Source organism: Aptenodytes forsteri, unplaced genomic scaffold (genome assembly GCF_000699145.1).
Source record: "Aptenodytes forsteri isolate BGI_AS27 unplaced genomic scaffold, ASM69914v1 Scaffold257, whole genome shotgun sequence".
Classification (NCBI taxonomy): domain Eukaryota; kingdom Metazoa; phylum Chordata; class Aves; order Sphenisciformes; family Spheniscidae; genus Aptenodytes; species Aptenodytes forsteri.
Genome location: NW_008795194.1, coordinates 4,368,029 through 4,380,856, shown reverse-complemented (window position 1 = coordinate 4,380,856; position 12,828 = coordinate 4,368,029). Strand labels below are relative to the sequence as shown.

The 12,828-nt window shown below is 43.8% G+C and overlaps 1 protein-coding gene across 1 annotated transcript in view; it reads left to right on the top strand.

The window, feature by feature from the left end:
* Positions 1-12,828, top strand: part of TTN (titin) — a 257,627-nt gene that overhangs the window by 62,118 nt on the left and 182,681 nt on the right. Inside the window, exons 50-75 of the mRNA XM_019471879.1 lie at positions 22-309; positions 430-708; positions 809-1,090; positions 1,198-1,476; positions 1,587-1,865; positions 1,961-2,239; positions 2,358-2,645; positions 2,746-3,024; positions 3,164-3,445; positions 3,573-3,851; positions 3,995-4,273; positions 4,379-4,657; positions 4,784-5,071; positions 5,265-5,543; positions 5,752-6,033; positions 6,637-6,915; positions 7,024-7,305; positions 7,822-8,100; positions 8,226-8,513; positions 8,720-8,998; positions 9,100-9,378; positions 9,481-9,759; positions 9,863-10,150; positions 10,283-10,570; positions 11,466-11,747; positions 12,507-12,785. Of these exons, the coding sequence (XP_019327424.1) occupies positions 22-309; positions 430-708; positions 809-1,090; positions 1,198-1,476; positions 1,587-1,865; positions 1,961-2,239; positions 2,358-2,645; positions 2,746-3,024; positions 3,164-3,445; positions 3,573-3,851; positions 3,995-4,273; positions 4,379-4,657; positions 4,784-5,071; positions 5,265-5,543; positions 5,752-6,033; positions 6,637-6,915; positions 7,024-7,305; positions 7,822-8,100; positions 8,226-8,513; positions 8,720-8,998; positions 9,100-9,378; positions 9,481-9,759; positions 9,863-10,150; positions 10,283-10,570; positions 11,466-11,747; positions 12,507-12,785 (7,323 nt within the window). The remainder of the gene's footprint in view (positions 1-21; positions 310-429; positions 709-808; positions 1,091-1,197; positions 1,477-1,586; positions 1,866-1,960; positions 2,240-2,357; positions 2,646-2,745; positions 3,025-3,163; positions 3,446-3,572; positions 3,852-3,994; positions 4,274-4,378; positions 4,658-4,783; positions 5,072-5,264; positions 5,544-5,751; positions 6,034-6,636; positions 6,916-7,023; positions 7,306-7,821; positions 8,101-8,225; positions 8,514-8,719; positions 8,999-9,099; positions 9,379-9,480; positions 9,760-9,862; positions 10,151-10,282; positions 10,571-11,465; positions 11,748-12,506; positions 12,786-12,828) is intronic.

Sequence of the window (12,828 nt, the reverse complement as noted above, 5' to 3'; positions counted from 1 at the left end):
CATCTTTTTTACTCTCAACAGATCGCACTCTCCCTCCATTCTTTACTAAACCACTGAAGAATATTGACAGCATCATTAGCACCTCGTGCCGCCTAGACTGCAAAATTTCAGGCTCTCTTCCAATGACTGTCTCTTGGTTTAAGCAGGACACTGAGATCACTTCAAGTGCCAAATACACAGTACACTTCACAGAAGGCTCTGCATCTCTGGAAATAAAACACTTAGATGCAAGTGACGCTGGGGTCTACATTTGCAGAGCCACAAACTCTGCTGGTAGCAAAGACAGCAGTAGCACTTTGTTTATAAAAGGTTTGGCAATTTGTTTCACATTTCTTGGAGTTTTACTTTTCATGTGATAATACTTTTCTTCCCCAAAGTGCAGGCCATGTGTCTTACTCTTGACAATTTTTTCCTTTAAACACAATCTAGAGCCACCCAGCTTCACTGTAGAACCAGAGTCCCAAGATGTACTGCCTGCATCAACTGTACGTTTCAAAGGCACATTTAAAGGCACAACACCACTGACAGTGAAATGGTTTAAAGATGATACTGAGCTGGTGACAGGAGGAGCCTGCTACATTATGACAGAAGCATTAGCTAGCTACTTGGAGCTTTATGCAGTCAAACCAACAGACTCAGGAAAATACACCTGCAAAGTTTCCAATATAGCTGGTTCAGTAACATGCAGCGCAAATTTGTTTGTAAAAGGTTTGCATTCTTACTCTCTTTTAAACTTTCAGCTGCTGGATTGACCCAGTGGCACTCTTTCTTGCCTTCTTTGTCCTGAACACTCTTCTTAAATCCACAGAACCTGCTGCCTTCAAGGAGAAGCTAGAGCCAACACATCTGGTAAAGAAAGGTGGATACGCTGAGCTGACCTGTGAAGTCACTGGTACTCCTGAGATCAAAATCACGTGGTTCAAGGATGATAGAGAGCTAAAAGAGAGTAACAAATACAGGATGTCTTTTGCAAAATCCTTGGCAATACTCCATCTTACAGAGGTTGAGACTGAAGACAGTGGGGAATACATTTGCGAGGCCAAAAATGATGCTGGAAAAGATATTTGCAGTAGTGTTGTTACAATCAAAGGTGTGTGTAACATCCAGCCACCCAGCTAGTCTCTTTAAACTCAGTGCAGTTTTACAGGCTTCCAAAGTATGATTAATACAAACTGCACTCTCTCTTTTGCACTGTAGAGTCACCTTCTTTTAGCAAGGAGTTTCAATCCATGGAAGTCTTGAAGGATTCTGATGTGGTTTTGGAGTGTGAGGTGCTTGGCACACCTCCCTTTGAAGTGTTTTGGGTGAAAGATGATAAACCCGTGCGGAGCAGTAAGAAGCACAGAATAAGCATTGAGAAATCTTTGATTAGCCTCCACGTTTTCAGGTTTGATGCTTCTGATGTTGGCGAGTATCAGTGTAGAGTAACAAACGATGTCGGGAGCTGCCTCTGCAGTTCGGAGGTCACACTGAAAGGTTAGTGCAAGGTGCAGAATGCCACTAGCATGCTCTTATCCCAGTGTGGTTTCCATGCCACACTGTCATGCACCAGACCCATACTTACATAGCCACTTTCTTCCTGCCAGAGCCCCCACAGTTCTTGAAGAGGATAGAAAACATTAGTTCCCTTCGAGGGGGCACGGTCGTGTTTCAGGCTGCTATTAAAGGCTCCTTGCCCATCACTGTGTCCTGGCTGAAAGACAATGATGAAGTGATTGAAGACAACAATATCAAAATGACCTTTGTGAACAATGTTGCCACTCTTCTGGTGAGGTCTATTGAACTGAAACATGATGGGAAATATTTCTGTCAGGCTAAAAATGAGGCGGGAATTCAGAGGTGTTCTGCTCTGCTGACTGTCAAAGGTTGGTCCTACCCTGAGGGCTTGCAGTGATCTCAGACGGTTCCCTTGTGATTTTTTACAGATGCCCTTAACACTCTATCTCCTTGTTTACAACAGAACCTGCTACAATTGTGGACAAGGCCGTGTCAATAGATGTGACTGAGGGAGACCCAGCAACCTTGCAGTGTAAATTTTCGGGAACAAAAGATATTACAGCCAAATGGTTCAAAGATGGCAAGGAACTGATGCTAGGCCCAAAATATAAGATCAGTGTTACAGATACTGTCTCAGTCCTAAAGGTGCTTCATGCAGAAAAGAAAGATAGTGGGGAATACATTTTTGAGGTTCACAATGACGTTGGGAGCAGCAGCTGTTCTGCCAGCATTAACGTCCTAGGTGTGTATGGGCTCTCTTTTATCATTGTTTTTACATACAAAATCTTTTCTCCTGAGCTGACATCTGCCACAATCAAGGTTAAATGTCATACTTTGTCTTTTTACTCTGTCTTGGATAGATCTCATTATACCACCTAAATTCACCAAAAAGCTCAAGAAAATGGACAGCATTAAGGGGTCTTTTGTCCACCTGGAGTGCATAGTGTCTGGTTCACATCCTATAAGTATCCAGTGGTACAAGGACGGCCAAGAAATAACAGCAAGTGAAAAGCACAAATACTCTTTCCATGATAATACTGCATTTCTAGAAATCAATAAACTGGAAGGCACAGACAGTGGCTCTTACACCTGTGAAGCAACAAATAAGGCAGGAAGCAACCAATGCAGTGGGTTCTTAACAGTCAAAGGTTTGAGCTCCTTCTTTGTCTTGTGTTAAGTCTCTCATTCATAATTTTGGAATTCCCCTGTCTCAGAGTAATCCTCTTTCTTCCTTTTTACATGTTATAGAACCACCATATTTTGTGGAAAAACCCCAGTCCCAAGAGGTTGTGCCCAATGCTAGGGTTCAGTTCAAAGCACTGGTGAAAGGCTCTACTCCTCTGCAGATAAAGTGGTTTAAAGACAGCCAGGAGCTCCTCTCTGGAGCCAATCGATCTGTCTGGAAGGATGACACGTCTAGTGTACTGGAGCTCTTCTTAGCTAGGACATCTGACACCGGGAACTACACTTGTCAGATAAGCAATGATGTGGGGACTGCAACTTGCAAAGCAGCTCTGTTTGTAAAAGGTGTGCAACCCCATGTTCTTCTCATCTTTGTGGTTCCGGTTTTTCTGTGCAATTAGGGGGGGAGGGGGTAGGAAACCTTTGTATTTCTTTAAACCACCTTGAATATTATAAAGTCTCACCTTTTCTGTCCATCTTCTAGAGCCCCCCAGATTTATTCAGATGCCAACTTCTGTAGTAGCTTTGCGTGAAGGACAGTCCACCACTTTCGAGTGCCAGGTAGTAGGCACGCCAGAGATCCACGTCACATGGTACCTGGACGGGAACGAAGTGACTGACCAAGCTAAGTACGGCATCACCTTCATAGATGGTTTAGCCACTTTGAAAGTCACCCAAGCCAGAGTGTCAGATAGTGGGATTTATGTTTGTGAAGCCCACAATGATGCAGGTAGTGAAAGCTGCAGCGTCGAGCTGAAAGTAAAAGGTTGGTTTTGAACATCTTGTCATCATCCAGCTATGCCACATAGCTGGGGTGATGGAGTAGGGGAGGCTAATTCTCCCCTCAAAACCATTCAAGGTTACTATCTACTTTCCCCTCATTCTCTTTGTAGAGCCTCCAACATTTGTTCGGGAGTTGAGACCCACCGAGGTAGTGAAGGGTTTGGAGGCCACACTCGAGTGTGAGGTGATTGGTACTCCTCCATTTGAGGTGAAGTGGCTGAAGAACAATAAAGAGATGTTCAGCAGCAAGAAATATGCCATCTCCACCAAAGAATCAATATTTACTCTTAATGTGACTAACTGTGATGTCTCAGATGTTGGTGAATATCAGTGTATTATATCAAATGAAGGTGGGAGCTGTTCTTGCAGCACAAGGCTCAGCTTGAAAGGTCAGTCCTCTAGGAAGCATACCCCAAACATTACATTCCCTAGCTAAACTGTAGTGACCAGAACGACTTTATATGATCTCTCTTTCCCCTATTCCCTTTCCATGACTTCTCTTCCAAACAACAAACAAAACCTCACACCACAGAACCGCCATCCTTTGTCAAGAAGCTGGAGAACGTCACTAGCATTTTGAAAGGTACTGCATTCTTCCAGTGCGTCATAGCAGGCGCTCAACCCTTATCTGTGTCATGGATAAAAGATGAGAAAATACTAGAAGACGATGAGCACCACCATGTTACCTTTGAGAACAGCGTGGCCACACTGGAACTTACCAATGTTGATCTCAGCCACAGAGGGAGATACACTTGCCAGGCAAAGAACGAGTCTGGCTTGGAGAAGTGCTTTGCTTTGCTTTTTGTACAAGGTGTGTACAAGATGTAACCCTTCAAGCTCATCCTTGATGAGTACTTGGAAAGTCAGTCCCCTATCTGTGTAACTAACTGCCATTTTTATACACTTTATACCTCAGAGCCTGCACGGATCATAGAAAAGGCTAAATCATTTAAAGTCACTGAAAGAGACCCTGTGACTTTGGAGTGTACTGTGGCTGGGACACCAGAGCTCCGAATAAGATGGTACAAAGACGGCAAACAGCTCCTGCCCAGTAGATACTACACAATGAGCTTTGAAAACAATGTGGCCAGTTTCAGGATTGAACCTGTATCAAAGGAGGATAGTGGTACATACAGTTTTAAGGTTGAAAATGACTTCGGAAGTAGCACCTGTGAAGCTGTTCTGACTGTGCTAGGTTTGTATTGTCATTTGGCAAATTCGCCAATCCAGCAGGGAAGGAATAAAAAAAAAAAAAAATCTGTTTGTGAGAGAGAGGCAAGAAGGTAACCAGCGTGTTTTTGCCATTTTTTGTGTTGGGCAGATCAATCAATTCCTCCTGCATTTATCAAAAAGCTAACCAAAAAGGATACCGTTCTGGGATCTTCTATCCAAATGGAGTGCAAAGTTTCTGGGTCACTCCCCATTACTGCAAAATGGTTTAAGGATGGGAAAGAGATAACTGACAGTGCAAAATATAGAAGCCTGTGCCATGAGAACACTGTGTCACTCGAGATTGCTAATCTAGAGCTGGAAGACAGTGCAAATTACACATGCAGTGTCTCTAATGTTGCCGGGAACGATTCTTGCAGTGCTGTTCTGACTGTGAAAGGTTTGAAAATCTTTTACTACTTCTTATTTGTGATAGATGCTGGGAAAATACCTTAAATCTTATGCTAACATAACACTCCCATACCTCTTAATATTAATGCTGAAAACTTGGTCTCCATGCTAACCTCACTAATTTTCTTCATTCTTAGACATCTTTGATGTAACTGAATATTTCTTTTTCTTAAAAACTGCAGAGCCACCAAGCTTCTTAGTAAAACCTGAAAGCCAGCAAGCTATTCCAGATTCCACAGTGGAGTTTAAGGCCACACTAAAAGGAACACCACCCTTTACAGTAAAGTGGTTCAAAGAAGACTTAGAACTTGTATCTGGTCCAACTTGTTTCATTGGGATTGAAGGGTCAACTGGGTTCTTAACCCTCTATTCGGTGGATACTTCTAGGAGTGGGCACTACACTTGCCACGTTTCAAATGACGTTGGCAGTGACTCTTGCACTACGACATTGATGGTAACAGGTGTGCACTCTTTCTTGTTGTGTTGCAGTCTTTTCTTCTATTTCTTTTCTTTCCTTTTTGCCAAGCCCACCTCAGTGGTCTTTGATACCCTGCCAAGTGAATTTCCTACCCTGTGTTTGGAACCCACAGTTGTTTGGCTCTTTTCTCTCCTCTTTTTTTTTCCAGTATTAATTCAGACCTTCCTGACCCCACTTTTCTGGTTTTTTAGAACCACCCAAGTTTGCTAAGAAGCCAGAGGCGGCAAAAGTAGTCAAACAGGGTGACTCAGCCCGGCTTGAGTGCAAAGTAAGTGGATCTCCAGAGATTAAAGTAGTGTGGTTCAGAAATGACCATGAAATTGTTGCCAGTGAAAAATTCCGGACATCATTCATCGACTCTGTGGCTGTGCTTGAAATGAATCATCTCAGTACTGATGAGAGTGGTGACTACATCTGTGAAGCTCACAACCCTGCCGGCAAGGCCAGCTGTAGCACCAAAGTCACAGTGAAAGGTTAGCTGTCCTCTTGTTCTCTGATTACGTCCTGTTTTTCCCTCGTGGTTTTTTCCCTCGGAAATCCACAGGAACATGAGATTAATTTCTTATTTCAGGACTGCCTTTTTCTTTATGTCATGTTTGTTTCTTGATGCCCCCTCACCCCCTCTGCCAGGGCCTGAACAAGAGACAAGTTGTTCTTAATGCAGATGAGTCCTAAGCTAGGTGTTCCCCAGTTCTATGATTGTCAACATCCAAGACAGATTATAGTGGGAATTGTTATATCAAAGAGCTGAAATGTGAAGAAAAAGAACAGACCCAAACTGATCAGTGTCAGTTTTACACCCTGTATTTGAGACTACTACCAGTTAAATAAGACCTGTACCCTCTCTGCCAAGGGTCACCCCTCTGTTTACCTTTTCTACAGAGGAGCTAAGAGTTCTGAATGCTCACCTCCCTGCAAGATCATTTCATAATATGCCCAGAAAATGAGGAAAGTCCTTGCCCATTCTGATTATTTTCTCAGCAGTCTCGTTGTGTAGAAGCTGGTATCAGTAAACTGTTTGCTGGTCAAAGAGCTCCAGACTCCTTTCTAAAAATGTTCCTTTCTTCCCTTGTTAGAACCTCCTGTCTTTAGCAGGAAGCCCTCTCCCGTAGACGTGCTCAAAGGAACTGAGGTTAACCTGGAATGTGAGATTTCAGGAACACCACCGTTTGACGTTACCTGGTACAAAGACAGGAGACAAATCCGCAGTAGTAAGAAGTATAAGGTTACATCTAAGAACTACCATACAAGCGTTCGCATCCTTAATGTTGAAGCTGCAGATGTTGGTGAATATCAGTGCAAAGCACAGAACAATGTGGGAAGTGACACTTGTTTTTGCACTGTGAAGCTGAAAGGTAAAGTATCGGCACATATGCCTTCTGCAGTGCTCCCAATGGCACTGCATTGCTCTTCTTTACATAGGCACTGTGAGTATTTACTGTAACTGCATATTTCTTCTTCAGAACCACCAAAATTCTTGACTAAAATAAACAGCATGACTGTTGTGGTTGGTGAACCAGTAGAGTTACAAGCAAGAGTGGAGGGCTCCCAGCCAATTTCTGTGCAGTGGCTTAAAGACAAAGAGGAAATTATTAGAGAAAGTGAAAACACGAAGATCACATTTATGGAAAATGTCGCAACTTTACAACTTGTGCGCACAGAGACAAGCAATGCTGGAAAATACATCTGTCAGATCAGAAACGATGCTGGAAGTCGCGAGTGCATGGCTACCTTAACTATTCTAGGTTGGTGAAACGCACAAGTTCATAAAAGATTTTTTTTAAAGTTAGGAACTTGGCTATTTAGTGTCAGCTGTATGCTTTGCTTATGCTGCTGAGTTGAAAACAATCAAGACAGAGAATCCTTGTGTCCCCAACAAGCAGTAGTCAGGTTCCTTATTTCCAGTTGTCCAGGGATAGGGGTGAAAGGAACCACAGGCCTCTACACTGTGATGGGATCCAGTTGACTGGATTTCTAAGTCATGCCTTCTGCTCATGCCTGCTTGGAGAGGGACAGACAGTTGCATTTCTCTCCTAGGAGTTTAAAAACATTTTTACTTCATTATGGAGAGCATCTGAAATCTCCAGTTTAGAGTAGAATAAAGCATGGAAAAAACAGAGCTGAAAAAATTCCCCAGACCAACAAACTGAGATATCCTTAGTATCAAATGTGTAAGCCTATTCTTATAGTGCTATAATACTCATAGCTAGTATTAATCAAATCCTGTTTTCACCATACATGTTACCTGTCTCTCCTTCCAGAGCCTGCAGTCATTGTAGAGAAAGCAGAGCCAATGAGAGTTACTATAGGAGATGCCTGTACTTTGGAGTGCAAAGTGGCAGGCACACCAGAGCTTTCCACTGGGTGGTTCAAGGATGGCAAAGAGCTGACCAGCAGCCAAAAATACAGAATTACTTTCCTCAATAAAGTATCTACACTTAAAATTATGGATGCAGAAAAGGAAGATGGTGGATTGTACACTTTTGCAGTGCAGAACGACGTGGGGAAAAGCAGTTGCACAGCATCGGTTGATGTTTTAGGTTGGTTGGGTTGCTTGTCTTCTATCTTTTACAAAATCTTTCTTTTGGTCATGTTCTCTTTCCTTTCTTCCATTCCTTCCCTCCTTTTCTCTCTAACCAGGGATTCATTATGTTTTTTTATGCAGATCGAATCATTCCTCCTTCTTTCACAAGAAAACTAAAGGAAACCCCTTGTGTCCTGGGTTCCTCAGCATTGCTGGAATGCAAAGTGTCGGGTTCACCTCCTATTTCTGTTGCCTGGTTCCGAAATGGACTTAAGTTAGTCAATGGGGAAAAACATCAAATCTCCTTTTCAGATAACCTATGTATTTTAGAAGTGAATTCACTGAGTGACTCAGATACTGGAACTTACACCTGCAAAGCTACCAACATAGCTGGTTCAGATGAATGCAGTGCTGTATTGACTGTACAAGGTCAGTATATAATGGTCAGGAAGCTCTCTGAGCTATTCTTTTCTCTTTCTCTCTTGAAATTGCCTATGGTCTTTTGTAAATATACTCGAGGAAAATTATTGACTGGAAAATAAAGATTTTGTTCTTTATCTTCAGTAGGTGTGTGGAAATGCCAGGGTTATGCTGTAGCAACCTGTCTTATCTCTCTTTTTCTCTTGTGTGTTTAGAACCGCCTTCTTTTGAGAGGACACCAGAGCCTCTGGATGTCTTGCCAGGCACAAGCATCACTTTTACCTGTGTTATCAGAGGAACCCCTCCTTTTAAGGTGAACTGGTTTAGAGGGGCCAATGAGCTTGTGCCAGGGGACAAATGCAATATCTACTTGGAGGACTCCATTGTGGAGCTTGAGTTATTTGATGTAACTCCTCTTCAAAGCGGAGAGTACACTTGTCTAGTGACTAATGATGCTGGCAGGGCAAATTGTACAACACACCTTACAGTAAAAGGTTTGTAAAGATTCCATCTCTCTATTTATCTTAAAATATTGTTTCCTCCCCTCCATTTGTCCTGCTGTGCTCAACATTTGTGACTTCTTACCCTTCATTAGAGCCGGCTGTCTTTGTGAAGAAACTGAGCGACCAGTATGTGGAGCCTGGCAAGCCCATCATCCTGGAGGGCACTTACACAGGCAGCCTGCCCATCTCTGTGATATGGAAGAAGAACGGCCACACCATCACTCAATCTCAGAAGTGTAGCATCACCACCACGGAGAAATCCTGCATCCTGGAAATACTTGACAGCACCAAAGAAGATGCAGGACAATACACTTGCCATGTTGAAAATGAGGCAGGAAGAGATGTTTGTGAGGCTGTAGTTTCTACCCTAGGTGTGTGCTCCCTTTGCTTCTTTTTCTTGCCTGTTCTTTCTGGTGTATGCTTTCCAAGGCCTGGCACTATAATGAGCCTATCTAATTGCTTCTCTTTTTTAGAACCTCCCTATTTTGTTACACACTTGGAACCTCTTGCGGTGTCAGTTGGGGATTATACAACGTTGCAATGCCGCGTTGCTGGAACACCAGAAATCACGGTGTCTTGGTACAAAGGTGATACAAAACTCAGGTCTACTCCTGAGTACAAAGTGTTCTTTAAAGACAACATTGCTACACTTATTTTCAACAAAGCGGGTAGCAACGACAGTGGAGAATATATCTGCAAGGCAGAAAACAGTGTAGGAACTGCATCTACAAAGGCTCTCTTAACAGTTCAAGGTGATGATTTTTATATTAGCTTGCTACAAATTCTTTTGCTCTTGCAAAACTATAAAAAAATTTCTTACTGGGGCATATTTATCCTTTACTTGCTTTCTTCTAGAGCGCAAACGACCACCTTCCTTTGCAAGAAAATTAAAGGACATCGAGCACCCTGTTGGTTTACCCCTTAAATTTATGTGTCGGCTCAATGGCTCAGAACCCATCACTGTGACTTGGCATAAGGATGGTGTGCTGCTAAGCGATGACCACAATGTGCACACATCCTTTGTAGATAATGTTGCAGTGCTGCAACTGGTGCGAACTGAGATGAATCATACCGGGCAGTACTCCTGCACAGCCACCAATGCTGTGGGCACTGCCACCTCAAGTGCTAGGCTCACAGTGGCAGGTGTGTTGGCTTACAAAATTTTTGCCTGGATCACAGGATCCCCCTTCCCATTTCATGCATGCAATGGTATCTGTGTGTTGGATTATTTTTTTCATGAGGTATGAGTATTACACTGTTTTCTTGTGTTTCTAGAACCCAAGCAAGCACCTGTCTTTGACACCAAACCAGAATCTATTGATGTGCCTTTTGGAGAAAGTGCTGACTTTGAATGCCATGTTACCGGAGCCCAGCCAATACACATCACCTGGTCCAAGGATGGTCGGGAAATCAGAACTGGAGGAAACTTCAATATTACATTTGTAGCCAACACAGCTCACCTTCGAGTGCTCAGAGTGGGTAAAGGAGACTCTGGCCAATATACTTGTCAAGCTAGTAACGAAGCTGGGAAAGACTTTTGCTCAGCCCAACTCAGTGTCAAAGGTATTAAGATTAAGTCACCTTCATTTGTGTGTTTTCTTTTTCTTGGGCAAAGAGACCGCTTTGTTACTGAGTCTTATCTTGCACCCTTTCCAGTTTGGAAATATACAGAAAGTAGCTTTCCAGAAAGCAGACATATACAATGTGGAGACCTTCACCTATCATACTGCATGACAGTAGAAGCCTTGTGTGCCTGCAAAATCTCCAAGGGGAAAGGTCCCCTTGTGGAGCTGTTTGTATGGAGAGTTGCACTCACCCTGCTTTTTACTTTGTCATTAGTGATTACGCTACAGTCACAGTGGTATTCACACATAGCAATTACTATATGGAAAACAGTGATGTGGTAAATACAACTACCTTGCATTTCTAGGCCAGCATTGGTGACTTTCAAATTTGCTAAAGATTTCAGTTGGAGTTCTGAATTGCTGATTAAATCTAGACTATGAATCACTTAAGTTCTTAATGCAGAAATATGTTTTAAAGATGTGTACGTAAGTGAGTGAAACTATGCCTACCGTGTTTCTGCTGCTCCTGGGGGTGAAGGGCTTGTCAAATCTTTCATGCTGGCCTGGGGATATTTCCGCCCCCCAAAGGTAACAGCAAAATTTCCCTTCAGTGGAACAATCATCCTTCGTGTGCTTTTTACGGCTCCAGCTCTCTGACGCAGCAGGCTCCAGAGTTAGCAGAACATAGTTTTAGTTGTCTTTGCCTTCTTTTCTCCATCTTGCGTCTTTCCTTGAAAGGAAGCTCTGGTTGGGGACACAGCCAGCTGCTGTAACAAGCTTACTTTGTTGTGCCCCAATGCTCTTGTGCTCCCCATAACTCTTGCTCAGCACTGTAGATTTCACATGGCGAACAGGTATACTGTCACACTCTACATACTTATTCTGTTCTGCAGAACCTCCCAAGTTCATCAAGAAGCCTGAAGCTTTGCGATTCGTGAAGCAGGGGGACACAGTTCAACTTGAATGTAAAATCAGTGGCACAGCAGAGATCAGAACCATGTGGTACAAAAATGATCAGGCACTCCAGGCGAGCGACAAGCTCCACATGTCCTTTGTAGGCTCTGTGGCGATGCTAACCATCTTGGGTGCCAACACTGAAGATACCGGTGATTACATATGTGAAGCCCATAACTCTGCTGGCACAGCCAGCTGCAGCACTTCAGTCGCAGTGAAAGGTTAGCAGCATGACTCCACACACCACCAGAATCCCTGGCTTCCAGGCCTGTTCCCAGCTGCACATCCCCCTGGACAGGGAGCTGCTGCTATGGCAGTTGGTGGCTGCTGGGGCAGTGTCTCTCCAGCTGGTCTCACATTCAAAAGCTGCTGTGTTTCAGCAGTGGAGACCAGGCAGGAAATAGTGGTGGGTGTTCAGCACTGTGCAGCCATTCCCTTCTCTCCCCATTTAAGTCAATTGCAAGGTGAATAAAGCAAGCTTGTCATGTCACAAGGGAAGCATGGACTAGATGTAGCACCAGTCATGGTGAGGGAGCTAAGCATGCTTTGCAGCCATCCCTCTGCCTCCTCTTTATACACAGTGATCCTGGCAGGAATGAAATTTAAGACGGAAGAGGAGGCTGTGTTGCTGAGCCTCACTGATGGTAGCTTTCATGGCCGGAAAGAGGTGGGGAAGGCTGGAATGTGGTCCTGGAGAGAGGGGAGAGTGGCTTTTGGGGAAGGGCACTGAGCACTGACTCCAAACAGGTGCAGAACTGTCACATTTTCTGCCCTTGGGACTCTGAGTGCTGGGATGGCTTGCTGGGAGATGCTGGGGGCTCAGCATTTTTTAGAGGTGAGGCCACATATTTGGAAGCTAAATATGGGTTTACAAGAATAAGTGTAGGCCCCCTTCCTGAACATGTTGCCTCCTGCTACTATCCAGAAAACCACCCAGGGAAGCAGGCTCACACATTATGATGTGATTCTTTTTTTTATAGAACCACCTGTTTTTAGCAAGGTGCCGAGCCCTGTGGACACTCTTAAAGGCTCAGATGTTATCCTCCAGTGTGAGATAGCAGGGACTCCACCCTTTGAGGTGGCTTGGTTCAAGGACCGGAGGCAGGTCAGGAGCAGCAAGAAGTTCAAGGTGACAGCAAAGCACTCCGTTGCCAGTCTTCATATTCTCAATCTGGAATCTCAAGATACTGGAGAATATCAATGCAAAGCTATGAATGAGGTGGGAAGCGACACTTGCACCTGCCCAGTGAAATTCAAAGGTTTGTATGCTAGAGGATCAACAGCATCACTGCCCTCTTTTCT